General features: G+C 42.3%; 1 protein-coding gene across 4 annotated transcripts in view; it reads right to left on the bottom strand.

Annotated features, from left to right (window-relative positions):
* The window catches only part of MYO19 (myosin XIX), a 253,606-nt gene that overhangs the window by 153,905 nt on the left and 72,149 nt on the right, over nucleotides 1-27,552 (bottom strand). For 3 of the 4 annotated variants that reach the window (XM_075195595.1, XM_075195594.1, XM_075195597.1), the window contains exons 4-9: nucleotides 20,584-20,697; nucleotides 19,651-19,783; nucleotides 18,551-18,620; nucleotides 13,648-13,750; nucleotides 12,769-12,865; nucleotides 8,946-9,022 (exon numbers count right to left, since the gene is read on the bottom strand). In XM_075195595.1, coding sequence (XP_075051696.1) covers nucleotides 8,946-9,022; nucleotides 12,769-12,865; nucleotides 13,648-13,750; nucleotides 18,551-18,620; nucleotides 19,651-19,783; nucleotides 20,584-20,697 — 594 coding nt within the window. The remainder of the gene's footprint in view (nucleotides 1-8,945; nucleotides 9,023-12,768; nucleotides 12,866-13,647; nucleotides 13,751-18,550; nucleotides 18,621-19,650; nucleotides 19,784-20,583; nucleotides 20,698-27,552) is intronic. The other variant, XM_075195596.1, reaches the window with a different exon arrangement.

Below are 27,552 nucleotides of genomic sequence, written 5' to 3'. Positions count from 1 at the left end.
ATGGCTCTGTGTATTGTGCAGGGGTCAGAGGATAGCTCTGTGTATTGTGCAGGGGTTTAGAGAATGGCTCTATGTATTGCACAGTGGTCAGAGGATGGCTCTATGTATTGCGCAGTGGTCAGAGGTTGGCTCTATGTATGCGCAGTGGTCAGAGGATGGCTCTATGTATTGCACAGTGGTCAGCGGATGACTCTATGTATTGCGCAGTGGTCAGAGGATGGCTCTATGTATTGCGCAGTGGTCAGAGGATGGCTCTATGTATTGCGCAGGGGTCAGAGGATGGCTCTATGTATTGTGCAGGGGTTAGAGGAAGGCTCTATGTAATGTGGAGGGGTCAGAAGGTGGCTCTATGTATTGCGCAGTGGTCAGAGGATGGCTCTATGTATTGTGCAGGGGTCAGAGGAAGGCTCTGTGTATTGCTCAGGGGTTTAAAGGATGGCTCTGTGTATTGCGCAGGGGTTTAAAGGATGGCTCTGTGTATTGCGCAGGGGTTTAAAGGGAGGCTCTATGTATTGCACAGGGGTCAGAGGATTGCTCTCTGTGTTGGGCAGGGGTCAGAGGATGTCTCTCTGTGTTATATAGGTGTCAGAGGAAGTCTTTATGTAATAAGAAGGGGTCAGAGGAAGTCTTTATGTAATAAGAAGGGGTCAGAGGATGGCTCTATGTATTGAGCAGGGGTCAGAGGATGGCTCTATGTATTGTGCAGGGGTCAGAGGATGGCTCTATGTATTGAGCAGGGGTCAGAGGATGGCTCTATGTATTGTGCAGGGGTTTAGAGGATGGCTCTATGTATTGCACAGTGGTCAGAGGATGGCTCTATGTATTGCGCAGTGGTCAGAGGATGGCTCTATGTATTGCGCAGTGGTCAGAGGATGGCTCTATGTATTGCGCAGTGGTCAGAGGATGGCTCTATGTATTGCGCAGGGGTCAGAGGATGGCTCTATATATTGTGCAGGGGTCAGAGAATGGCTCTATGTAATGTGGAGGGGTTAGAGGAAGGCTCTATGTATTGAGCAGGGGTCAGAGGAAGGCTCTCTGTATTGTGCAGAGTCAGAAGATGGCTCTCTGTGTTGTGCAGGGACCAGAGGATGGCTCTCTGTATTGTGCAGGGAACAGAGGATGGCTCTCTGTATTGTGCAGGGACCAGAGGATGGCTCTCTGTATTGTTCAGGGACCAGAGGATGGCTCTCTGTATTGTGCAGGGACCAGGGGATGGCTCTCTGTATTGTGCAGGGGTCAGAAGAAGGCTTTATGTATTGTGCAGGGTTCTTTGAATTGTGAAGTTGTCACTGGTTTAGCAGAGGTTGGAATGTGAGAGAATAGCTGGTGAGCTGGGTGGCTTGTGAGGGAAAAGCTGGTAGACATGGGTTAACGTGAGCGAAAAGCTGTTGGTTATGAGGTGGCATGTGATAGAATAGCTGGTGTGCAGGGCAGATATTAGAATCTTATGGTCAGGGAGTGGCATGTGAGAGAAAATCTAGTTGATAGGTGGTGGCATATAAAAAAGTAGCTGGTCAGCAAGGGCCCATATGTGTGAAAGGCTGATGAGCAGGAGATGGCATGTGAGAAAGTGGGTGTCATGTGAGAGAACCTGGTTGGCAGTGGGAGGGGCATGTAATTATTTAGGGGGCAGGGTGGCATGTGATAGAGAATTGTTGGTGGGCAGAGGGTGGGTGATTTTACATTTAGATACATAGAATTTGAAAATTATCAATATTTTAACTTTACAAAAAGCTATGAAATTCCATAGACAAAAAAATTACGGTTTAACATGTCTGATTAAGGTTCCTTACACACCATCTAAAATGTAAGAAAACTATTGAAACTCTTTCACTCAAACTCCAAAAAGCAATGAAATTACGACGATTAAGGCCGAAGCCTTAATGGACGTGTTCCTTGAGCAATACAGACATGGTATGCCACCACATCCTGCGGTTAGCTGCAGATTCAGCACTATCATGTAGTGAGATTGCTGTCACTCACAAAATGGTGGATCTTCTAATTCACAGATTTGTGTGTTCACAGGTATTTACTCATACAGTACTATTACATTTTCTTAGTTTAGCTTTATCGTAGTTTAGGGCCTGGGTATTTTAGAAAGAGACAGTAAAGCAACTTTATAAACCATGTCTGTATTGCTCAAAGAACATGTCCATTAAGGCTTCTGCCTTAATCGTCATAATGTCATTGCTTTTTGGATCCTAGATGGTTAAGGTTCCTACCTCTACTAAGTGTGGCTTTAAAAACGCTACAAATGGCTAGACAACTGTTGTCAGGATTAGTGTAAAAATAATTCCACACTTAAGAGGTGGATTTTTCGTCTTATGCCCATGCATGACAATGCCTTTTCACTTATTATTATTATTCTTTATTTGTTGGGCGCCACAAGGTTTCCGCAGCGCCGTACACAGTACACACAGTAGTACAAAACAGGGTGACAAAGTACAGAACAATAAACACAAAGTACCAATGCTTCAAGAACTCCAGGAAGACATATGGAGTAAAGACAGAGCAGAAGAACCGGTATGGAGACAGGAGGGGAGGGGGGGCCCTGCTCATAAGAACTTACATCCTAAGGGAGGGTGAAACAAAAACAGGCACGAAAGGGAGCCAGTGAAGCAGGGGGAGAGAAGAGAGGGGCCAGGGGAGAGAGGGAGAACGAAAAAAGTGGATGAGGGTTATGTGGCTGGTTGGTAGGCTTTAAGGAACAGGTGGGTTTTAAGTGCCCGTTTGAAAGAGCACAGGTTGGGAGAGAGACGGATGGAATGAGGGAGGTCATTCCAGTGTAAGGGTGGAGCTCGGGAACTTATCACTGGCAAGAACTGCTGCAATCTTTGTTTGAAAGTGCATGAAAATAATATTGTGACCTGGGAGGTGTTCATAATTGAATGGAAATAAATGGAAATTAGCGTTAGTGAGGTTAATAATAATGTAGGTACAAAATAATACCTAAATTATGTGATTGTAGCCCAAAAAATTTAATTTTAAAAAAAAATAGCAAAACAAAACCAAAACACGCAAGGGTAGTTTTGGCAAAACCAAAACCCGAAGGTAATCCAGTTACAAAACCAAAACACCGGGGTCAGTTAGCTTCTCTAAAATATATAATATATATATATATATATATATATACACACACACACACATACATACATACATACATACATACATACATATATATATATATATATATAAAAATAATAAGCAAAAGGCGCTTAGTGCTCTTATATAAAAACCACCAAAATTGTGACAATTCTTATGTGTATATGTGTACCTCATACACAATAAGGATAAAAAACATACAAATTTATGCAGCAGGCAGCTCCTCAAAACTAGGCACTCATTTGCAAGTGCCCAAATATTTCTAAAAGACAAAAAGAGAGAGAGAGAAGCGCCACGCATAGTGCATTAAATGACCAACAGGTAATCTTCTCAGTGCAACAACAAGTGAATTGGCCTCGTACCAAAAAGCGAATAATAAACAGCTTATCTGTAATTAGATTCCCGACATCCTATATAGTAAAGATCCTTGATGTCCAGTCCTTATGGCTCCAGATATTCAGATCGCTATGGACTCAGAACAAAACTATTATGGTGCAGTATGCCAAATAAGGCGACCAACAGTTCCTCAAATGTGGGTACCAACATAAACTCATAACAGAGTCAATCCATTAAAAATTTATTACAAAGATAAAATTGTATAAAATGCGCCCGTACATAATATATAACATATATAGGCTTATCTGCAGTCTTTCCAGATGGTAGTCACGGATCTCTCAAATCCACCTGGCCAAGGTAGGTATGGTAATCCAAAGGAAAGAGCCAGAAGACGCCTTATCCCCCTCAACGCGTTTCGTCACTCGACTTTTTCAAGATGATTCAGGATATGCAGTGTAGTATAGCAATCCAAGGGGTAAATGTATCATACTCCGGTTTCTTCAACTCGTGGGAGTTCGGCGAGATGACAGCTAAAATTTAAAGTGGCACTGCCTTGTAAAGGCAAGATTCCCTTTACAAGGCAGCGCCGCTTTAATTTTTAGCTGTCATCTCGGCGAACTCCCACGAGTTGAAGAAAACCGGAGTATGATACATTTACCCCCAAATGTTTAGTTTATGTAGTCCCACAAAGCAAATTAACCACAAACACCTGTAGGTATCATTATCCGGGAATCCGGCCGGACTAAGCGATATGACATCACTTCCGGTATTGGACCCTCTGTCACTTCAGGTATCGGAAGATCTATCACTTTCCAAAGTACAGAATAGTTTCTCATAGTACTAGATACAAGTTGCTTCCACATTATAACGATGTTTCATATTATTTATACACAACACAGAAAAAATATCTCTTTATAAAAAAAGGGCCTCCTCGTACATATCAGTAAAACAGCTCACATACCATATAACGTGTTGTGTATAAATAATATGAAACATCGTTATAATGTGGAAGCAACTTGTATCTAGTACTATGAGAAACTATTTTGTACTTTGGAAAGTGATAGATCTTCCGATACCGGAAGTGACAGAGGGCCCGATACCGGAAGTGATGTCATATCGCTTAGTCCGGCCGGATTCCCGGATAATGATACCTACAGGTGTTTGTGGTTAATTTGCTTTGTGGGACTACATAAACCAGACATTTGGACTGCTATACTACACTGCATATGCTGAATCCTTTTGAAAAAGTCGAGTGACGAAACGCGTTGAGGGGGATAAGGCGTCTTCTGGCTCTTTCCTTTGGATTACCATACCTACCTTGGCCAGGTGGATTTGAGAGATCCATGACTACCATATGGAAAGACTGCAGATAAGCCTATATATGTTATATATTATGTACGGGCGCATTTTATACAATTTTATCTTTGTAATAAATTTTTAATGGATTGACTCTGTTATGAGTTTATGTTGGTACCCACATTTGAGGAACTGTTGGTCGCCTTATTTGGCATACTGCACCATAATAGTTTTGTTCTGAGTCCATAGCGATCTGAATATCTGGAGCCATAAGGACTGGACATCAAGGATCTTTACTATATAGGATGTCGGGAATCTAATTACAGATAAGCTGTTTATTATTCGCTTTTTGGTACGAGGCCAATTCACTTGTTGTTGCACTGAGAAGATTACCTGTTGGTCATTTAATGCACTATGCGTGGCGCTTCTCTCTCTTTTTTTGTCTTTTATATATATCCAAGATGGCTGCATCCATGTAAAAGTTTTGGAGGGATCTCTGGAGTGGATACAGACTGGGCAGCATCCTGCAGAGAGATTTGTGACGAGCAAAGCCGAGGACAGCTTAGAAAGACAGTAAAGGGACATGAATTATGCATGCTTCCTGACAGTGGTGAGTGCGGCCAGACAAGTCTCACCTATAAGAGCCATGAGATGAGGTTGTGACTGTGAAGTCATTGGTGTTGCACATGTTTTAATACTCTCCAGAAGTGGGATACTTCATGATATCTGGTACGCAGATTTAGACGTTTTTTTCTTTTGCACTTATATGGGTGTCATCTAATTGGTAATCTTGGGATACCACTCCCGCACACCCCATAGGATAGTGGGGTTATTGGTGATATTGCCCTCACTAAGAATACTACAGAGCTATACTATGTTTGCTTTTTCCGCATTTTTGTACTGATCGGTGGAGATCTGAAGGACTACAAGTACAGCAAAGACTACTCCACTATCTTCTAAAAGACCCATCGTTGTTTACCTCACGGTACGCATGTTATTGCTCTATTCCACATTGTATATTTGATATATCACTGAGAGGCGCCCTGCTTGTTCTTCTGTTGCATATATATATATATATATATATATATATATATATATATATATATATATACACACAAGTTAACCCGTGCATGATACTCATGCATTCTAGTCAAATCAAGCTACTTAAGGTGTTAAAAAGGTTCTTGTCATGCATTTGGGCCTAGCCCAGGCCTACTCAGGGGAAGAGCGTTACTTCCCGACGCAAGCGCCCTTTTTTAACGTGGTTTTGTCCACATGTCACCACCTCATCATTTTTCTCCGTCACCTCATCCTTCATCTTCATCGCCACATCCTTCATCAAGCTACTTACGGTGTTAAAAACTCCCCACTGTCACCCCCAGCAACCACCAACCACTCCCAACTGTCACTTCTCCTTTAAGAAATATATAGGTCAGTGTATAACTCTGCCCAGCAGGTGGCGCTGCAGCTTGTTTTTTTTTTCCACACACGCCACTAGGCATTTATATAGTAGATATACACGCATACACACACACACACACACACACACATTTATATACATACATATATACATACATACATACACACACACATATATAGTTTTATATATATATATATATATATATATATATATATATATATAATTATATCCCAATTGTAAAGCGCTACGGAATTTGCTGGCGCTATATAAATAAATGTTGCTGATATCTGTATATACATACACACACACACATATCTATATATCTATATGCATATAAATCTATATATATACATATATCTACTATATTAAAGCCTAGTAGCGTGTGTCTGTGTGTGGAAAAAAAAAACCCCAAGCTGCAGCGCCACCTGCTGGGCGAAGTTATACACTGACCTACTAAATTCTTAGTGTGTGTGGAAAAATAAACTCAGAAAGGGCTGAAATTTGCTGCAGCGCCACCTGCTGGGCGGAGTTATAAACTGACCTACTAAATTCTTAGTGTGTGTGGAAAAAAAAACTCAGAAAGGGCTGAAATTTGGTATACTAAGATGTTTTTAATTTCTTAATTTAATTTGTTAATTGTTAAAAGTGTTTATAAAGATTTTAAAAAAATATATATATATTTCTTGAAGGAGAAGTGACAGTTGGGAGTGGTTGCCGGGGGTGACAGAGCAAGAGGAGTGTGATACTCAGGACTGCTGAGAGAAATCCCCGTGTTTGTATAGACATCTGGATAGATGTGGCGATAAAGATGAAGGATGAGGTGATGGAGAAGAATGATGAGGTGGTGACATGTGGACAAAACCACGTTAAAAAAGGGCGCTTGCGTCGGGAAGTAACGCTCTTCCCCTGAGGAGACCTGGGCTATGGCCCAAATGCATGACAAGAAACTTTTTAACACCTTAAGTAGCTTGATTTGACTAGAATGCATGAGTATCATGCACGGGTTAACTTATATTATATATATATATACACACACGCATATACACACACGCACAATATATATATATATATATATATTATGTGTGTGTGTATATGTATAAAAATACATTTACACAGACACACACACACATATATATATATAAATCTTTTGTGCCATTCAAACACGCGCGCACAAGAAAGGCAGTCATTCCTATAGGCCGTAGTAAGCATTTGCAAACATTCTGTTGGTGTTTTGTGCAATTTTACTAAAAATGTCAAATTGACATGTTGTTCAACTTTTCAACTTAGCATTTTTTCGCCACTCTACAAAAAAACACAACCAAACTAAATGGCGACTCACAATCAACTGAAGGTCATAGGGGGTATTCAACTGTTAGCCAGAACCGCTAAAATCCCGCGCTCTAAAAATATTACCGTTAATATGGTAATATCTTGCTGGATTTCAGCGAGTAAATTACCGTATTAACGTTATTTACGTGCAATATTACCGTATTAACGGTAATATTTTCCGAGCACTCGTTTTCCGGAGATCCCGCTGTCAATTGAATACCCCCCAAAGAGTGTTGCAGCTTGTCATGCAGGTTCAGACCGGTTACTACGTATGCAGCTATAACCGATTCTGACTGCTTTGTTTACTAGGTGGAATTACAGTCTTGTTATTTAATAGACATACCTCGTATATACATATACACACACATTATATATATACTTTATATATATATATATATATATATATATATATATATATATATACACATTATATATATCTATATATATATAAATATATATGTGAATATATGTGTGTGTATATATGTGTATATATATATATATATATATATATACACATACACACACACACATTATGTATATATATATATATATATATATATATATATATATATATATATATATATACATACACACACACATATGCACACCCTTACATTACATTTAGGGTCTAATCTGCAGGTGACAGGATTACAGCAACATTGAAGACGTTGTCAAGCAGGGTCTTTAAGCAAACAGTGATGTTTTATTTCGCACAGGTGCCCTGACAAGGACCGTTCCACTGATTAAAGGTATCAGTGGTCAGGTCATATGTAACATCAGAATAATACATTTCAGTGTACAAGACAGTGATTTTTATACCGATTTGGAAACAGGCTATTTTTTGAATCAGGATGCAATGTGTTTACACAAACATGGATTTACATGCATTGCAAAGCTAACAATATTTACGCTTATCGATGATATCTTAAAACCGTGCTGTGATATCCTACATTTTACAGTGGACAGCAAAAATAAGTGCATGTGCAATTATACAAATAAGCGTCCTGCGCTATTTCCTTTAAATAAATTTATACCATAAGTTATTTATAAGTGATCTAGTCACAATCTATATCCATATCTATCCATAGCTATCTATATAGATATATATGTGTATATATATATATATATATATATATATATATATATATATATATATATATATATATATACACACACACACAGTGTTTCTTTTATTCAGTATCCCTTAGACTTATAAGTATAATAAGGTATACAGCTAGCTATAAAATAGGTCAGTTTTTAAGAGTTCATTGCCTTGTAGACAAGAGGTTGGCTTGTGCATTTTGTTTTCAAGGAGCTACACCATTACTATAACCTTATAAATTTATTCTATTCTAAATTCCATAGCAAAACATGTTTGGTATTTAAAGGAGTGTCACCTAAATAGAAATAATAATAATATAATATTAAAGATGCAAGAGAGGTTCATACAGATTAAACTAACCTTGAACATGTTATTCTGTGTTGATTGTTCAATACCCAAGTGCAACATTGCTTCTTTAGTAACTTCAAAGCAATCCTCTGAATAAAAGAAAATAACAAACAAATGTTACACAAAGTACTAATCCAGAGTATGTCGCACTATTTTTTGAGGCTATGGGATTATTCCGGCGGTTCCCAAAGTGTGCGCCGTGGCTCCCAGGGGTGCCGCGGCGCTGTCACTGGGGTGCCGCGAGCCAGACATAAAAAAAAAGAGAAGAGAGAAACTTACCAATCAGCGCGGCGCCGGGACCCAGCAGCCTCCTCTCTCCCGCAGCAGCTTGTCACTGACGTCTATATTCAGTGACAGCTGCGGGAGAGAGGAGGCTGCTGGGTACCGGCGCCGCGCTGATTGGTAAGTTTCTGTCTTCTCTTTTTTTTTATGTCTGGCGTGGGGCAGAGTGAAAAGGATGGTGGTACCGGAGGGGGACAGTGTGGCACCGGAGGGGGACAGCGTGGCAGCGGAGGGGGACAGTGTGGCAGCGGAGGGGGACAGTGTGGCAGCAGAGGGGGACAGTGTGACAGCGGAGGGGGACAGCTGGCAGCAGAGGGGGACAGTGTGACAGCGGAGAAGGACAGCGGGCAGCGGAGGGGGACAGCGGGCAGCGGAGGGGGACAGTGTGGCAGCGGAGGGGGACAGTGTGGCAGCGGAGAAGGACAGCAGGCAGCGGAGGGGGACAGTGTGGCAGCGGAGGGGGACAGTGGGCAGCGGAGGGGGACAGGTGGCAGCGGAGGGGGACAGGTGGCAGCGGAGGGGGACAGGTGGCAGCGGAGGGGGACAGTGTGGCAGCGGAGGGGGACAGGTGGCAGCAGAGGGGGACAGTGTGACAGCGGAGGGGGACAGCAGGCAGCAGAGGGGGACAGTGTGACAGCGGAGAAGGACAGTGTGGCAGCGGAGGGGGACAGTGGGCAGCAGAGGGGGACAGTGGGCAGCAGAGGGGGACAGTGTGACAGCGGAGGGGGACAGTGTGACAGCGGAGGGGGACAGCGGGCAGCAGAGGGTGGCAGCGTGACAGAGGGCTGCAGATGGGGCAGCGTGACAGAGGGCTGCAGAGGGGGCAGTGTGCCTGGGGGTAGAGGAGGGGGACAGCGTGGCAGAGGAGGTGACAGAGGGCAGAGGAGGGGACAGCGTGACAGAGGGCAGAGGAGGGGGACAGCGTGATAGAGGGCAGAGGGGGCAGCGTGAGAGAGGGCAGAGGAGGGGGAATAGCGTGACAGAGGGCAGAGGAGGGGACAGCGTGACAGAGGGGGCAGAGTGCCTGGATGCAGAGGGGGCAGAGTGCCTGGATGCAGAGGGAGCAGTGTCCCTGGATGCAGAGGGGGCAGTGTCCCTGGATGCAGAGGGGGCAGTGTCCCTGGATGCAGAGGGAGCAGTGTCCCTGGATGCAGAGGGAGCAGTGTCTCTGGTTGCAGAGGGGCATTTTTGCATACAACTAAATAAGTATTTTTGTCGTGACCTAAATACTTATTACAATTTTTTGACCCAACTACTTCTAAAACAGGACTGCTCAGTAATTATTTTGGAGGGGTGCCTTGAAAAAATTTGGAGACTCTAAGGGTGCCGTGAACTGCAAAAGTTTGGGAACCACTGGATTATTCTTTTAGTTTAGCCTACGCTGCAGTGATGCCGTCTAAACATATAAATACCCAATCATGCAGCAATGTAGACTGTCAAACTTTTTTGATAATCTTCCACTGAATTTCTCAAGGACAGGGGGAACAAGAAAGGTTACAGACCGCACTAGAGAACTTCATGGCTATACAAGGTAAGCATTTATATGTTATGTTAGCATGGAGTGAACAGTAATGTCTGGGATGGGGCTGCTGATTTGGCTGGCTTAGCTATTTAGAAAATATCTGTAGTGACATTACATGTGATTGTCTGTGAGAAAGTAGAAGCACTCCAGTGCTAGCGCATGGAGAAAAAAAAATGTTTGAAGGCAGGTTTTACACATTCCAGGGCCTAGTCTGTCATGAATAGCCATGGTCAAGGGATGGGGGGAGTCATGCAGGAGCAGGATCCCACCATCCTGCCAATGAGAGGATTAAAAACATCAAACTGTGCTACAGGTCCACCAGATGTGACATTTGTAAACGTTAATATGTCTGAAGGGTTTTTTACTCTCGATTGACAATTTACCCAACATTAGAACACCGGTCAGTTATTGTATTTTTGCTTACAGCAGAATGGACATGTTAATACATCTGTCAAAATTCACGTAAAGTGTTAATAGGGATGTATCACAAAAGCAAACAAACCATGTATTTTATGGTTACCGCCAATTAATAGAACTTTGCAAATGAAGTCAATGACTTTATTATGCTTACACAACGTCAGAAATATAGCGAATTGAAAAAGTGATAGCAATACGAACTTGCCAAGCTTTTATCTGCGGCCCCAAGCTCCTTACTGCTTTATGCCCCACTGAGCTTAACACACGCATCAAGTTACCTCCTTCGCACAACTAGGGAGATCACGCAGCACATCTGAGATCAGAGGAGGAGGGATGTGCAGCCTGTATAACATGGTCTCCCTACTTCCTCCATGGAAAGCTGCATGATTCCTGCTTTCTTCATTAAAGCTGAGTAAGGAACTTTAGGTAGGCCCTGTTGTGCACTAATGTGCAGCAGAATTACGTTCAAATGGTTCCATTTACAGGAGAACAGACATGTACAATGAATTTACTGATAAAACCCTTTTATGCAGATTTCTTATACTGTTACAGCCTTAAACTTGGGCTGGTGGAATGTGTGATAGCCCAAAAATCCCATTTAAATGTCAGATGTTCGCCATAGCTTGTGGTATAGTCAAAAGATGACTGTACACACAGGCTGATAGCAGACCTCTTCCTATCACATTTACTAACATGTCTGATTTTATTAATTTTACTTCAGATTGTTATTTAGGCATCAAGCTTGTTTGAGGCCCAATACACAAGACATTGCTTCTACTTCTACCACAGCATTCATGGCCAACTAAAGGCTTGATAACTACACAATCAGAAGTTGAGGAGAAGACATTGACAGGCTGTTGATTTATGTAAGTATTTGCAGACATTAACCTTCCCTTTTTAACATCCATGCATTGTGCATGGAGTACCCTGTAATAATAGTATTTAACTAATAATTAGTTTTTTTTATCTATACACATACATATACATATATGGCTATTCAGTGTTGGGCTGCTTGCTTTTAGTAGAGGGCCACAACAAGGACAATCTACCTCGTGCCATAGTGGCAATGGGAAATAAGGTTCTGAGCTGGGATTGGTTGATATACTTAACTAAATAATAGAGGGGAATATTTATATTTACATTCTCCATCTGCTCTCTGGTTAATTAAAACCAGGTCAGACAGAGTCTATAACAAAAAGTCAAATTGAAAAATCAGTCAAGTGTACCCTGCACTCTGGAAAAGGGGTCATTTTTTGCTCCCTTATCCCCAAGTGTTTTTGTCACTACTGTATTGAGAATTTTGATTTTTATTCAATAATTCATTTTCTAGAGGTCTGTCGACAACTTATTCTCCCTTTTTGGGGCTTAACACTCATTTTGCAAATCTTTATCATCATATTTAGTCTATTACATAAAAATATTAGCAGTTCAAAAGTATGTCTAATTTATATACTAGCCAACAAGAAGAGGACTTTATTGTACACTAGCCACTAGAAACATGTTGGTAGGTACGAAGTTGTATAACACCACTATTTGAAAGTGTTATACATTCAAAGTGCTTGTATTACAGGATATGAATAGGCCAACTAATCTGTACTGTAATACTGCTCTTACCCTCAAGGCTCTTCTCAGAATTTGGGAGCCAGCAAAACTTTGCATTTTCTGCAAGATTCCATTCTTCTCTTTCATGATGTGATGCACCTTTAAAAATCTGAAAGAAAATTAATTTTGCTATTTAATGTGGAGATCCTTTAGATTCCAAATAAAGAGTCTCAATTGTCATTGAATTATAAACATCAATGTTGTTAATTGTTGAGCATCTGATATTATTATTTCCAACATGTCTCCTTAAAGCTGTCCAAAGCATGTTTCCAAGTGGCTCAATATTGCAACATGTGCTGGCTAAAACAAGTGATACCCGATATTAAATTGATCTAAAAACAACTGTACTATTACAGGGCATATTGGGAAATGCAGTTGGAAGTTAAAAGCGACTGGCCTGTGGTTGTGGTCATTTTCCGGCCACACAGCCAAAAGTGATCTAGATAACTGCCAAAGTGCAAAATGACCTGACCTTATCCCATTTGGCTACACTGGACAGTGATACTGGCAGTTGGGCAGAGCAGCAAGAATAGCCTGTGTGTGTCCAGCTTAAGTTAAGTGTGCAGAAATGCGTCCAGTAGAAGTAGTATGTGGAGGAAAAACAATGTGTAATGTTGGCTACATATTGCAACATGACATCAGACAATTGTGTACTCTCAAAATGAGTCCAATACGAATCAGGTAAAAAAAAATAATTCATCATTATCAGTTCTTGTGGTAAAAGCGCTAAGATTATTTAAGCAATCAGCTGTTGTGTGTTGTCATCTTTCGACCACAATAAAGGGACTCAAGTGATCGGTGTATGTGGACAAGTTGAGCTGCAGAACCAACACATGCATAATCACCCTAAAAAAGTATCACAGTTTTAGGAAAGGAACCTCTCTCACAAACCTGGTAAAAGATATGGAAGTTTCTTTCTGAAGTATTTTGATGAGCTATACGTGTGTTCTCTAGGAGGTAAGTCTGGATGGAAGCACCAGCGATCTGCTGAGTTCTAAGATTGTAAGATTGGGGAGAAAATAAAAACAGGAAGATTACTCACCAAGCTCTTGTGGTGTAATTTGTAAAGATCTAAAACTTAAAACAAATATTATAATATATACATATATATGTATATATATATTTCTTCAAATTACCAAGTCTTTGATACTCAGAAATGTATAGTCATGTGTGTAAATGTATGTGTGCGTGGGTATATATATGTGTATATATATATATATATGTGTGTGTGTGTCTGTGTGTGTACACATATATATATATATCTATAATATAAATGTCTAGTGGCGTGTGTTAGTCTGTCTGTGTGTGTGGAAAAAATAAAACCAAGCTGCAGCGCCACCTGCTGGGCGGAGTTATACACTGACCTACTAAATTCTTAGTGTGTGTGGAAAAAAAAATTCAGAAAGGGCTGAAATTTGGTATACTAAGATGTTTTTAATTTGTTAATTTAATTTGTTAATTGTTAAAAGTGTTTATAAAGATTTAAAAAAAATATATATATATTTCTTGAAGGAGAAGTGACAGTTGGGAGTGGTTGGTGGTTGCCGGGGGTGACAGTGGGGAGTGGTTGGTGGTTGCCGGGGATGACAGTGAGAGGAGTGTGATACTCAGGACCGCTGAGAGAGATCCCTGTGTCTGGATAGACATCTGGATAGATGTGGCGATGAAAATGAAGGATGAGGTGATGGAGAATGATGAGGTGGTGACATGTGGACATAACCACGTTAAAAAAGGGCGCATACGTCGGGAAGTAACGTTCTTCCCCTGAGGAAGCCTGGGCTATGGCCCAAATGCATGACAAGAAAGAACCTTTTTAACACCTTAAGTAGCTTGATTTGACTAGAATGCATGAGTATCATGCACGGGTTAACTTTATATATATATATATATATATATATATATATATATATATATATATATATATATATATATATATATATATATATATATATACACACACATATATATATACATATATATATATACATACATACATACACACACACACACACACACGTACGTACGTACGTACGTACGTACGTACGTACGTACACACATAGTTATGTATATATATTAATATATATATATATATATATAGTCACGAAATCTGTAGAATTTAGTCCTGTATACCTGCAGATGACAGATTCTCGAACTGGGGCGGGGAGTCTAAAAGTAGGTGTTTTTCACCATGGCCCTAGGAGAGGGCATGGACTTAGACACATTTATTTCTGCAGGTCGTGGTTTCCAGAATGAGTGATGCAGGAATATAGGTGGAGCCAGATATGGAAGGAATATGACAATAACAGGTTCACTGCAGAAAATAACGATGAGAAAGTTAGTTGATATGTTGAGAAGAGCAATCCAATGGAAACAGTATAGATGAAGAAGCAGTAGATCCATTCAGACGGTAACTCAGAGCAACAACAGCAGAACCACTGATACAGAGACAGTTCAATAGAAGCAAATGTGATGAAGAACAACCTTATCAGTTTAGATGGTAACTCAGAGCAATGGCAGATGAATTACTGATACAGCGATAGTTCAATAGAAACAAATGTGATGAAGAACAAGCTGATCCGTTTAGATGGTAACTCAGAGCAACAGCAGATGAATTACTGGTACAGTGGCAGTTCAATAGAAACAAATGTGATGAAGAACAAGCTGATCCGTTTAGGTGGTAACCCAGAGCAACCGCAGATGAGTTACTGGTACAGCAGCAGTTCAATAGACACAAATATGTTGAAGAACTAGTTGATCCCTTTAAGTGGTAACTCAGGACTACGGTAGAAGAATAGCTGATATGGCAGCGTGTCACGGGCACTAGGAGTCTTTACCCAGGGATCACCAGGTGGTAGGCTTACCAGAGCAATATAGATGGTAATAGAGTACTCTGGTAGCAGGGTGATCACGGAACAGGCAATGGTAGATGATGAGATGCTCAGGAAAGTCTATGACTAGCAGCACTGGTAATATGGAGGTAATAATACACGAGGAACTGTATGGACAAGGGCACGTGAAGGTAGTCAGTGGTCTACGATAGCAAGTTGTACCACTGCTATAGTGAGGAGGAATGTCCAACAGAAACGAGGAGGTGATGAGAGTCAGCGGTCTGCGGATAGCAAGTGGTACCGCTGTCTGAGTGAAGGAATGGAATCCAAGTGGAGGTATCCGGGGAGTCAGTGGTCTGCGATAGCAAGTTGTACCACTGCTATGTGAGAGGATACTGAAACAGGTGATACAGGAAACAGGGATCAGTGGTCTGCCTTCAGCAAGTTGTACCACTGAATATATATGTGAGGAGGTGTACGGGGTGAGACTGCAACACAGGATGTACACGGGCACCTTAAACACGATCCACAGTAATATGCACAATATATATAAATGACTGAACAGGTCTGCAAATATAGGAAGTCTCTTGAAGTAATCCAGCACAAGATAACACAGTCAATGATGGCAATAGACTCAGCGGATAGCAGACTCCAAAGGAGAACCAACACAGTCCAGCAAGATATGCAATACACCAGCACAGTCAATGAGAAGTATGCATACCGTGGTTCAGAAGTAGTCAGTCAGATAGGAGTGCAGCGATACCTGAGCGGCAGGAGGCCGGCAGGATGAGAAGTCCCTGGATGGATGAGGCAGGGGTCTAGTAGGTGCAGCGCACAGGTAGGTAGACCAACAGGGACACGAATCCACAGGAATCAGCAGAACGTGGAACTGGACTCATGGAGGACCCAGGAGAATGGAGATGATCTAGCAGAGGAGTAGCTGATGAGATACGAATCCAATGCTGACAGGAGGGTAGAGACCAGCGGGACACAGGAAGGCGTGGAGAGCGGATCAGCAGTAGATGAACGATAGCGCTGACAGCGGCAGCAGGACTCTGCGGACACACGGAGGTAACCAGTAGCAACCAACAGGCGCCAATAGCGATGGAACACAGGAGAGCAGAGTAGACCAGGAGCTGTTGATCACGGAGAGTAGCGGATGGCAATCCTAGCAGCAGTCTCGAGGAAACACGGGAGAGAAGAGATGAGGCTGCCGTGCACAGGAGCAGCGGATAGGAACCAGCTAACAGTCACGATGATGAACACAGGCGAGTTGTAAGCTGGAGACTGTAGTGCACGGAGGCAGCGGTTAGGAATCAGCTAACAGTCACGATGCTGAACACAGGCGAGTTGCAAGCTGAGAACTGTAGTGCACGGAGGCAGCGGATAGGAATCAGCTCACAGTCACGATGATGCACACAGACGAGTTGCAAGCTGGGAACTGTAGTGCACGGAGGCAGCGGATAGGAATCAGCTCACAGACTTGATGATGAACAGGTGAGTGGATGTGGAGAGAAGGCGGTAGTGCACGGAGGCAGCGGATAGGAATCAGCAAACAGGCACAATGGAATATGATAGCGTTGAAGTGGTATAGAAGACTGTAGTGCACGGAGGCAGCGGATAGGAATCAGCTAACAGTCACGATGATACAGTTGATGGTAGAAGTGGTATGGGAACCACAGTAGTAGAAGTGGTTTGGAAACCACAGAGGTAGAAGTGGTTTGGAAACCACAGGAATCAGCAGCGCTGAATACACGAGGAAACACAGGAACACCTTCAGAGACTCATGGGGAATGAGACTCCAAGATCAGGCAACGTGGTGTTGACCACAGGTGCTTAATATAGGGAGTGTTGCCTGATCTGCCAATTGAGTTAAAGGGACATACACTGAAGTATAGGAAAGGGCTGCGCATGCGCAGACCCTCAGGATGGAGGACGACCACGGTTCCTAAGTGTCCGGGAAGAAGCACTCACAGTCCGGTGAGTGACACAGCGGTTCAGTAGAAATGGAAATAATAACAGAGTTAGCTGATCCGTTTAAATGATAACTCAAACAACCACAGTTGGATTGCAGCAATAGTTCAGTAGAAACAGCAATATTGAAAGGCTTGGTTGATCCATTTAAGTGGTAACACAGGTGACAGCAATTGAGTACTGATACAGCCACAGTTCAGTGAAACAGCAATAATGAAGACTTAGCTAATCCGTTTAGCTGGTAGTTCAATGCAGCAGGTGAAGGAGGTTCCTAGTGAAGTTAGGAGTTGCAATAGTAAAACGGAGAAGTCCAATGACTGAAGCTGTAGATGAGACACTGAATGCAGCAGATCTTGAAGCAATGATGCACAGCAACCATGGGTAAGTCACACGAGGAGATCCCAATCATGACAAGAGTAAGTAACTTGAAGTACAGGATCCAGAGAGCAGGAACTGGGAGGTTTGAATAGCACTCCAAAAGTGCCAGGACCAATAGGAGCGCGTGGGAGGTTATAGAGAGAACAATGATTGACACATGCACAGAATGGAGCCAGATGAAGATTGAGACTAAAATTGATCAAAGATACCGTGGTCACCGTTTATGAGACAGAGGTAACAACGCCATACTCGTCTATATATATATATACACACACACACACACACACACACATACATACACACACATATATATATATATTTTATTTTTTTTGATATATATATATATATACACACACACACACACACACACACACACACATATATATATATATACACATACACACGCACACATACACTTACACAGATGACTATACATTTCTGAGTATCAAAGACTTGGTAATTTGAGGAAACTCATTCTTGACATGTGCAACAGACCTAAATTTCCTATAGTGAGCACTCCAAAATAAACATACCGATGTGGTTATCAAAATTCTTAAAAAAACTGCTTGTTGAAATAGTTACATTTCATATAAAAATTGTTAAATTTAAATTACCTGCTTAATTGGAGTTGAATATATTTTCCAAATCGACTGCTGTTGTTGTTCCTTAATGTGCGGGCATTACCTGGATGAAACCATGAGAATTTAATACATTTTCACAATAGCTATAATAAATGGAGTGAAAGAAAGAGAGTGAGTGCAAGAGAGAGACAGAGACAAGCCAGAAAGAAAACAAGAAAAAAAAATGATTAATGCTTCTTTATATTGCTTGATACACATATCCTTAGGTACTTTTTTGGTTTATATTATTTGATTTAACCACTTAATTAAGAGTAAGTGTCAGTCTGCATAAATTAAGAGTTTGTTTATAACTATAACATGGGCAACAACTGTCCACGACCAGTTTTTATGTCTACATATTGTCAAGGGGGAATGCAAAATGCACTAAAACAAAGAGATCTTGATGCTCAATATAGGAGTCCATTATCCCTTTGCCAACTGATTTCTAATACCATTAAAACAGACTTTAAAACATGAACATAGCATTATTTAAAGTTCCAACTATACACTGAACTAAAAATATAAAAAATGTAAATAAAACAAAAACAAGTACAGATGGATAAACAAAGTACCATAGTTGATAAATATCCCTAATACCCATGGAGTCCCAGCAAGATTAATCTCTTGAAATTACTCTGTTTTTCAGAACTGACCTACTGCACAATTATATATTTTTATTTTCAACGTTAGGAATACATTGTAAGGGGCGTATTCAATTGTTCCTTCGGCCGCCGGGAAAACGAGCGTGTTAAAACTATTACCGTTTATACGGTAATATTGCGCGTAAAAACCGTTAATACGGTAGTTTACTCGCTAAATTTCAGCTCGCAGCTCAGGGAGTTGCGAGATGAAATTCAGCGATTAATTACCGTATTAACGGTAACAGTTTTAGAGCGCTCGTTTTCCCGGCGGCCGGAGCAACAATTGAATATGCCCCTAAGAATTATACCTATTATACTTTAAAGGTTAATATTTATTGAAGAGAAGTATGTAAAATTAAAAAAAAATGCATGCTTATATGCACGGGCTCAGTAGCATATTGTCCCTGGAGTTTTTCTTCTTAAAATGTTGAAAAGTATGGAGTGCTTTATTACCAAATGCTTCCATAACTGGATTAGAATAAAGAACTCTACTCTCTATTCTCTCCACTGTCTCGTTAGACCTCTGTGAGTTGCTAGCAACAGCAACTGTTGCATAAAACTTCATTAAACATCTAGATGTCCATGTCTAAGAAGGAAAAAAAACAGTTTTATCATTAGACATTTTTTTTTTCAAAAACAAGCATCAATAAGGCTGTCAAGAACAGTGATTATAACAAACGGTGAACTGTAGCACTAAATAGAAGCCTTTCCTGTATAGCATGACTAAAATTAATTTATCCCATCTGAAAACAGTGGGACTGCCAGAATATTGCATTGCAGCAATCTGTATGACATTTAAAAGTATAAACAATATTGAAAGACATTTAAGAAGGCTGTGTAAAGAGCAACACAAGTGAAAAGGTGTATTTTCATGTGCTAGTGAAAGGTGCCTAAAATATATTTTGCAAATACAGCAATGCCATTTTGCAAAATAGTCACAGAAATGTTGCCAAGAAAAAAATGACTAGTTATAGTCAATCCAAAAATAAGTATTGAAAATTTAATTGAAAATGAGAAGTTAAATTAGCTTTTATTCACAGGACGTTGGTAAGGAAACCAAAGTTGCTTCTATACCAGCTGATTCTGAATTGTTCTACATGCTAAATGAAAACATGAATGTGTTTGAACTTAGCTTTTCTGCTACCTTATTAAATAAGCCTGTACATGTTAAAAGACACTACTTGCTTTGACACACTTGTTACTTTGTTTTTACATAATATTTTAATAGGTGTTTTATCTATTTGTATCAACTCTAAAGCATCCATCCCTGCACCCATCCCTAAAATAAATTAAAACATGCTAAGGATATAGACTAATGCAAACAATAAACCATCATTTTATATTTAGTACACCAAATCAACAAACTAAAATTAATAGTTAGTTTACCTTTCCAGCACCACTCTCTCCACTAACAATTATAGACTGATTTGTGGGGTGAATCTGGTTTTGTACATTTCGGTAGGCTTGTTCTGCAACAGTAAAGATATGTGGTTTATAGTTCTGAAAAAAAAAAAAAAAAAAAGGAAACTTATGGTACACTAGTCCCAAACTATAACAGGACTACCAATGCAAATACAAGAATGGGTATTGTGCACACTGAAATATGAGACACGCCGAAGTGCCAAATCACTTTTTAAAAATAAAAATAATCAAGTATAATTTAAAATAGCAGCCCATTACACTTATAGCCAGCTTGGTAACTATGTGTTGGTAATTGCAGCATCAATAGTAAACTTTATAATTTACAGATTTATTTAAGTTACAGACTTATTAAATCTTCTAGGTTACCAGTTCTCTCTTTGTGGTGCTAGTGTTAGATACTTTTCATGTTTACATAGAGTAGTGAAGAACACCTTGAGTGCAGAATATGGACAAGAAAATTATGAAGTCCTGACTAAATGTGCTCTATGGTAGAGGCTGTAAAAATGTCTTAAATTGGTTATAATAAAATGGTGGTATTCAGTATTAAAAAAGTCTGGAACTGTTCAATTCTGTTAATTCTTCCATATTATAGATATATTTGTATATTTTGAATTTGTTCTTTCTTCTTTAAAAACTGAAATGCTGTATATGCTTCTGAATAGAATGTCTCATATCCAACAATGTTTTGAGATATCAGTCAGCTTGCAGGTGTTTAATTACTTGGTGGTTGCTGAAACTCCTTCTTGATAACTGTTTCGTTTCTCACCTATATATATTTGCTATATTACAATATTCTTGTATATGTTAGATATGGTTCTACTGCCATTTACGGCTAAAGTCATACCTATTTTTGTCTTGTTTTTATATATTCAATGTATGAACGAGGCAGAGTTATTGTGATAAAAGCTTATGTTCTTTGTGAGATCCTCAGAACAACTACGTCAACGTAAATGGTGCAATTCCTTGTTCTCACCAATTGGTTAAATAAACTTTTTATATTATTGCATTCAGTTTCTACTCTCTTTGTAAGTGAAAATGATGTTATTCTCTGTGTCACCATCTGCTTCTGGCTGCAGTTCTGTATCTCCTCTCTGGAAGCTGCACTGCCTTCGTCTGATTCTGCCTGCAAGAGTCTATTAATTTGATAAGCACAACCATCTAGAAGTTCACAAAATGCTAATCTGTGAGTCTGATTACAGACACAATGGGGATCATAACAGAGTATATTCATTTTATTTAATGATTTGTTGTTATTGTACATATTTTGAGAATCATACATAAATTTATTTTGTTTAACTCATATCTTGTTCCACAGAAGCAATCATTTTCATCATCATACTGTATTTATATGGCGCCACAGAATCCACAGAGATCCACAATCAACAGAAAATAAACAGAACAAAATAAGTAAGGGACAAGAGAAACAATAGAATCAATAGAATTTAATACAAGGGACAATAGAGAAAGCAACTACACAAGACATAACTGGAACCAAAGAAACATTACAAAGCAGTTGAAGAGATATGAGGTACAATAAGCCAAATTTGTGAGAGCTAACACTGAAGAGAATTAGGGAAGTAAACGGAGATGATAAGGGTGAGGTAAGTGAGAGTAAGGAGTGGGTGGAGCGTGAGCGGGGAATTGTCTTAGGATGGGGTGGGGTTGGCAAGTGTGAAAAAGTGAGTTTTGAGGGGGGGGTTTGAAAGAATCAAGCTAATCATTCCATATGCACCTGAACAATACAAGAAGAAAAATTGTGCAGATCCTAGCTCTCATATTAATGCTGGAAAAAACAGGGCCTGCTTTATGTTGCAAGTAACTTGCTTTTTAAAAAAAAAAAAAAAAAAAAAAAGCACGGAACTTAAGAATACTTCTGACCGTATTTAACTCCAAGCGGATCTCAAGAGGTGTTCCGACTTGAATGCGTGTGTAAGAATGTTTTGCCTAAACGGTACTTGCCTTACGTAGACAGACAAAACAGACTGCAGTATACACACAAGCAAATATGCAATATAAGGTCACATTAGAACGCATGAAAAAAATGACAATATAAAATAAATTAACAATTATTAACAGTATAATCAGTAATCTAAATATGGATTTTCAAAGAAAGCTTTTTCGATTTTATAGATGCAAAACTAATAAAATAAATATTTGAGCGATAGAGAGTTCAGTGTTCTCCCAGCCCTATTTCCCAGATTCTCCATCCAGCTGTTTTTACTTGCTACCTGGCTCTTGGAGCCCAACAGAGTTCTATTATAATAGAAAAAAACACAGTTTCTGCTATTTATAACAGGCGCTATGTGAGCACTACAGCCAGCAGTGTGTGTTAGACCACTGATTATCAGTCTGACCAGACCTGGTAGGTGTGGGCAATAACCGCCAACATTTTTCAATATTATTGCAAAGTATTACACTGCTCCCTATCTAGCTGCCTTCTTAATGCCATCCGGCTGTCAAAACTTTCTGGGGAATATAACCCTATATCTTCACTTAGAAGTCTGGCCCGCCTGCCGCCTTCACGCTGCCGTCTCCTGCCGCTCCTCCTCCCGCTCCAGTCGCCTGTTCACAGCCTGCTTCCAGTGCTGCTTCCTGCCTCCACGTGGGCCAGCTTTGAAAGTGCTGGACGTACCGAGCGCCACATCGCCGCCGTCTGACCCCCATGAACGCTACTTAGAGCCCACGCTGCCGACTCCCGCTCCTCTTCCTGCACTGCTTGTCGGGTTCATCTTCGTCTCGACCTGCCGTCTGTGCCTCCATCTAGACCCACCGTCTGTGCCTCCATGACTGCTGCTCCCGCCCAGTGGATCTTGGCTGCTGTGTCGTCTCCGTCTTGCCGCTGCTGTTTCTCCGGTTCCTGTGAGTGCTTCGCTCCTGCTCCTCCAGACCGACTGTTGTTGCTGCTGTTCTCTTCCGGCTGATCTCCTCCGTGACTCCTGCTGCCCTGTTGCTGTGATCTCCTGCTGAGGGTCTCCCGCCGTCTCCCGCTGAGGGTCCCCCGCTGAGGATCTCCCGCAGCTCTGACTGAGGTCTCCCGCCGCTCCGACTGGGGTTCGCCCTCCGCTGAGTGTCCCTGGATCTGCCCTGTCTTTGCGGCCCTCCGGTCTCCTGTCTCACCTGTTCACGTACTCTGCTCCGGCGTCTATTTGACCTACCCTGGACTCGCCTGCCTGGAACTATTGGACCCTGGACTTTCCTGCCCTGGACCCGGTACCGGCTCTCTGCAGCCTAACATCCTTTTCACCACCTTGTGTTTTCTTTTCTAATTTACCTTAGCCTATTTTATCCTTAGTTTAACCTTATTTTACTGCAATTTATTTTTGTGTTTTTCATTTCTGCTTAATTCCTTGTGTTTTCATTTCTAACTTACCTTAGCTCATTGTAACCTTAGTTTAACCTTATTATTTTCTGCAATTCAATTTTATTGTATTGTACTGTATTTTATATTAATTATTTTATCTTAATTATTGTACTTTATCTTAATTATTGTATTTTATTTGCATTTTTAACTTTCTCCATTTTATTTTATTCTTTTCGGCACTTTATATCGCTTCTGCGACCGCCTTTTGTTCTTGCTCCATTCCTTTGTCCCTTACAGTACTATCTCTGCCTTTGTCTTACTTTGTTCTGTAAATTCCTAACCTAATTAACCTTAATCTAACTAAACTTAATCTAACTAAACTCACTCTTACTAACCTTACTCTTACTAAGCCTTTGTCTCACATTGTTCCTTAATCCTTAATCTAATCAAGCCTCTTATCTGCTCTGGTCCATCTCAGTCTCCCCTTGGTGCCCTCACCTCTGAGTTAATTACCCTTGCACCTTCTCTTTTTCCCCGTCCATCCCTGTCCCTCACCATGCCGCCCCGCTCTTTTCCTATACCCATCCTCTACCCCAGCCCCCTCCTCTTGCCCATCTCTCGCTGCCCCACCCCCCACCTTCCCCCCCGCCCCATCAACCCTGACAATCTCATCAGCATCTCCACTTGCCCCTCCCACCCCTTCTCATGTGCCCTCTGGAACTCCAGGTCCATCCGTAACAAACTGGCATCCATTCACGACCTATTCACCTCCAACTCTCTAAATCTTCTTGCCATCACTGAAACCTGGCTCACTTCTTCCGATACTGCCTCACCTGCCGCCCTTTCCTACGGGGGCCTCTCCTTCACCCACTCCACCAGACCGGATGAGCGTCCAGGAGGTAGTGTGGGCCTCCTCCTTTCCCCTAACTGCACTTTTCGGGTCATTCCTACTTTACCTTCCCTCTCCTTCCTTTGAAGTACACTCCATCCGGCTCTTCTCCCCCAACCACCTCCGTGTCTCTAGTATCTACCGGCCCCCTGGCCCCACCTCCCTTTTCCTTGACAACTTCGCTGCATGGCTCCCCCACTACCTTTCCTCCGACCTTCCCTCCATCATACTTGGTGACTTTAATATTCCTATTGACAAATGTTCTGACCCCGCCACCATCAAATTTCTCGCCCTCTCCTCCTCCCTAGGCCTCACTCAGTGGACCTCTTCCCCCACCCACTGTCTTGGTCACTCCCTCGACCTTGTCTTCTCTCATCTTTGTGATCTCTCTGACTTCTCCAACTCTCCCTTCCCACTCTCTGACCACCATCTCCTCTCCTTCACTCTGTCCTCCTCACCTGCTCCTGCCTCGCCCAAGGCGACCCTCACCAGGCGCAACCTTGACGCTATTGACCCTAACTCTTTCTCCTCCTCTCTTGAAACTCTCCTATCACCCCTTACCTCCCTGGTCTGTCCTGACCAGGCATCCTCTCTCTACAATCTCTCCCTCACTACTGCCCTGGATGCTGTCGCCCCGGCCTCTACCGTCAGCAGACGCCACATCCTTCCCCAGCCCTGGCACTCAAAACTCACCCGCTTCCTTCAAAAGTGCTCTCGCACTGCTGAACGCCTCTGGAGGAAATCTCGTTCCCTGGCCAACTTCCTTCACTTTAAATTCATCCTCTCTTCTTTCTGTTCCGTCCTCTCCCTTGCCAAACAATCCTTCTTTAAGTCCCTCATTTCTTCTCAGTCCTCCAATCCCCGCCGCCTCTTTGCCACCTTCAGCTCCCTACTCTCCCCCCCACCCCCTTCTGTCCCGTCTTCCCTCTCCGCTTCTGACTTTGCCACCTTTTTCTCTTCCAAAATTGAGGCCATCAGACTGAATATCTGCTCTTCCCCTTCTCCCGCCTCCCTCTTTGCTTCACCTCCCATTAACACCCAACTCTGGTGCTCCTTCTGCCCTACAACAGGTGAAGAAGTTCACTCTCCCATTCAGTCCTCTCCACCCTCTACCTGCCCTCTCGATCCCATCCCCTCTCACCTCCTTCGCTCTCTTTCTCCCACTGCCTGCTCCTACCTCGCACACCTTTTCAACCTATCACTCTCCTCTGGGGTAGTAGCCCTCTCATTTAAACACGCTCTCATCTCTCCTATCCCCAAGAAACCCAATCTCGACCCCACATCTCTTGCCAATTATCGCCCTATCTCTCTTCTCCCCTATGCCTCTAAATTACTTGAGCGGATTGTCTGTAGCCGCCTAACCAGGCACCTCTCGGACAATTCCCTCCTTGACCCTCTCCAATCCGGCTACCGCCCCCTCCACTCTACCGAAACGGCCCTGGCCAAGGTTACTAATGATCTCCTATCGGCCAAATCCAAGGGTCACTTTTCCCTACTCATCCTCCTTGACCTCTCCGCAGCCTTCGACACCGTGGACCACCCCCTCCTGCTGCAAACTCTTCTCTCTCTCGGCCTCTCTGGTTCTGTCCACGCCTGGTTCACCTCTTACCTCGCTAACCGTTCCTTCTCTGTATCCACGTCTGGTTCTTCCTCCTCCCCCTACCCTCTCGCAGTAGGAGTCCCGCAGGGCTCCGTTCTTGGCCCTCTACTCTTTTCCCTCTACACTTCCTCCCTTGGTGCTCTCATCTCCTCCTTTGGCCTTCAGTATCACCTTTATGCTGACGACATTCAACTCTACATCTCTTCACATGATCTTTCCCCCACCCTCCTCGCTCAGGTATCTGACTGCCTCTCCGCCATCTCCTCCTGGATGTCGGAGCGCTTTCTCAAAATCAACATTTCCAAAACTGAACTCATTGTCTTTCCTCCTCCCAACCACCCATCCCACCATGACCTCTCCATTGTCGTTAACAACACTACCATCTCCTCTGTCACCCAACTCCGCTGCTTGGGTGTCACCCTTGACTCCTCTCTCTCTTTTGCCCCCCACATTCATTCCCTTGCCCAAGCCTGTCGCTTCCAACTACGCAACATCGCCCGCATCCGTACCTTTCTCTCTCATGAGGCCACCAAAACTATCATACACGCACTCATCATCTCCCGCCAGGATTACTGCAACCTCCTCCTCACCGGCCTCCCCCACTCTCGTCTCTCCCCCCTCCGCTCTATACTCAACGCGGCCGCAAGACTCATCTACCTCTCACGCCGCTCCTCCTCTGCCTCCCCTCTCTGCCTTGCCCTTCACTGGCTCCCCTTCCCCTACAGAATTCTTTTCAAACTCCTCACCACCACTTACGGCTCTCTCCCACTCTACTGCCCCTTATATCTCCAACCTCCTCTCCATTCACACTCCCGCCCGCTCCCTGCGCTTGGCCAATGACCGTCGCCTCTCCTCCACTCTGATCACCTCTTCCCATTCCAGAATCCAGGACTTTTCCCGTGCAGCCCCCCTTAACTGGAATGACCTCCCTCGCTCCATCCGCCTCTCTCCCACTCTGTGCTCCTTCAAACGTGCACTCAAAACTCACCTCTTTCTCAAAGCCTACCACCCGTCCACTTAACCCCTATCTCCTCCGCTCATTCTCCCCTCTCTCCCATTGCCTCAACTGGCTCCTCTTGTGCCTGGTCTGTCAACCCTCCCTTAGGATGTAAGCTCGAATGAGCAGGGCCCTCTTCCCTCCTG

This window comes from Mixophyes fleayi, chromosome 2, assembly GCF_038048845.1.
Source record: "Mixophyes fleayi isolate aMixFle1 chromosome 2, aMixFle1.hap1, whole genome shotgun sequence".
NCBI classification, from domain to species: Eukaryota; Metazoa; Chordata; class Amphibia; order Anura; family Limnodynastidae; genus Mixophyes; species Mixophyes fleayi.
Note: the sequence above shows the minus strand (reverse complement) of the source record. Positions and strands in the feature narration are given on the sequence as shown.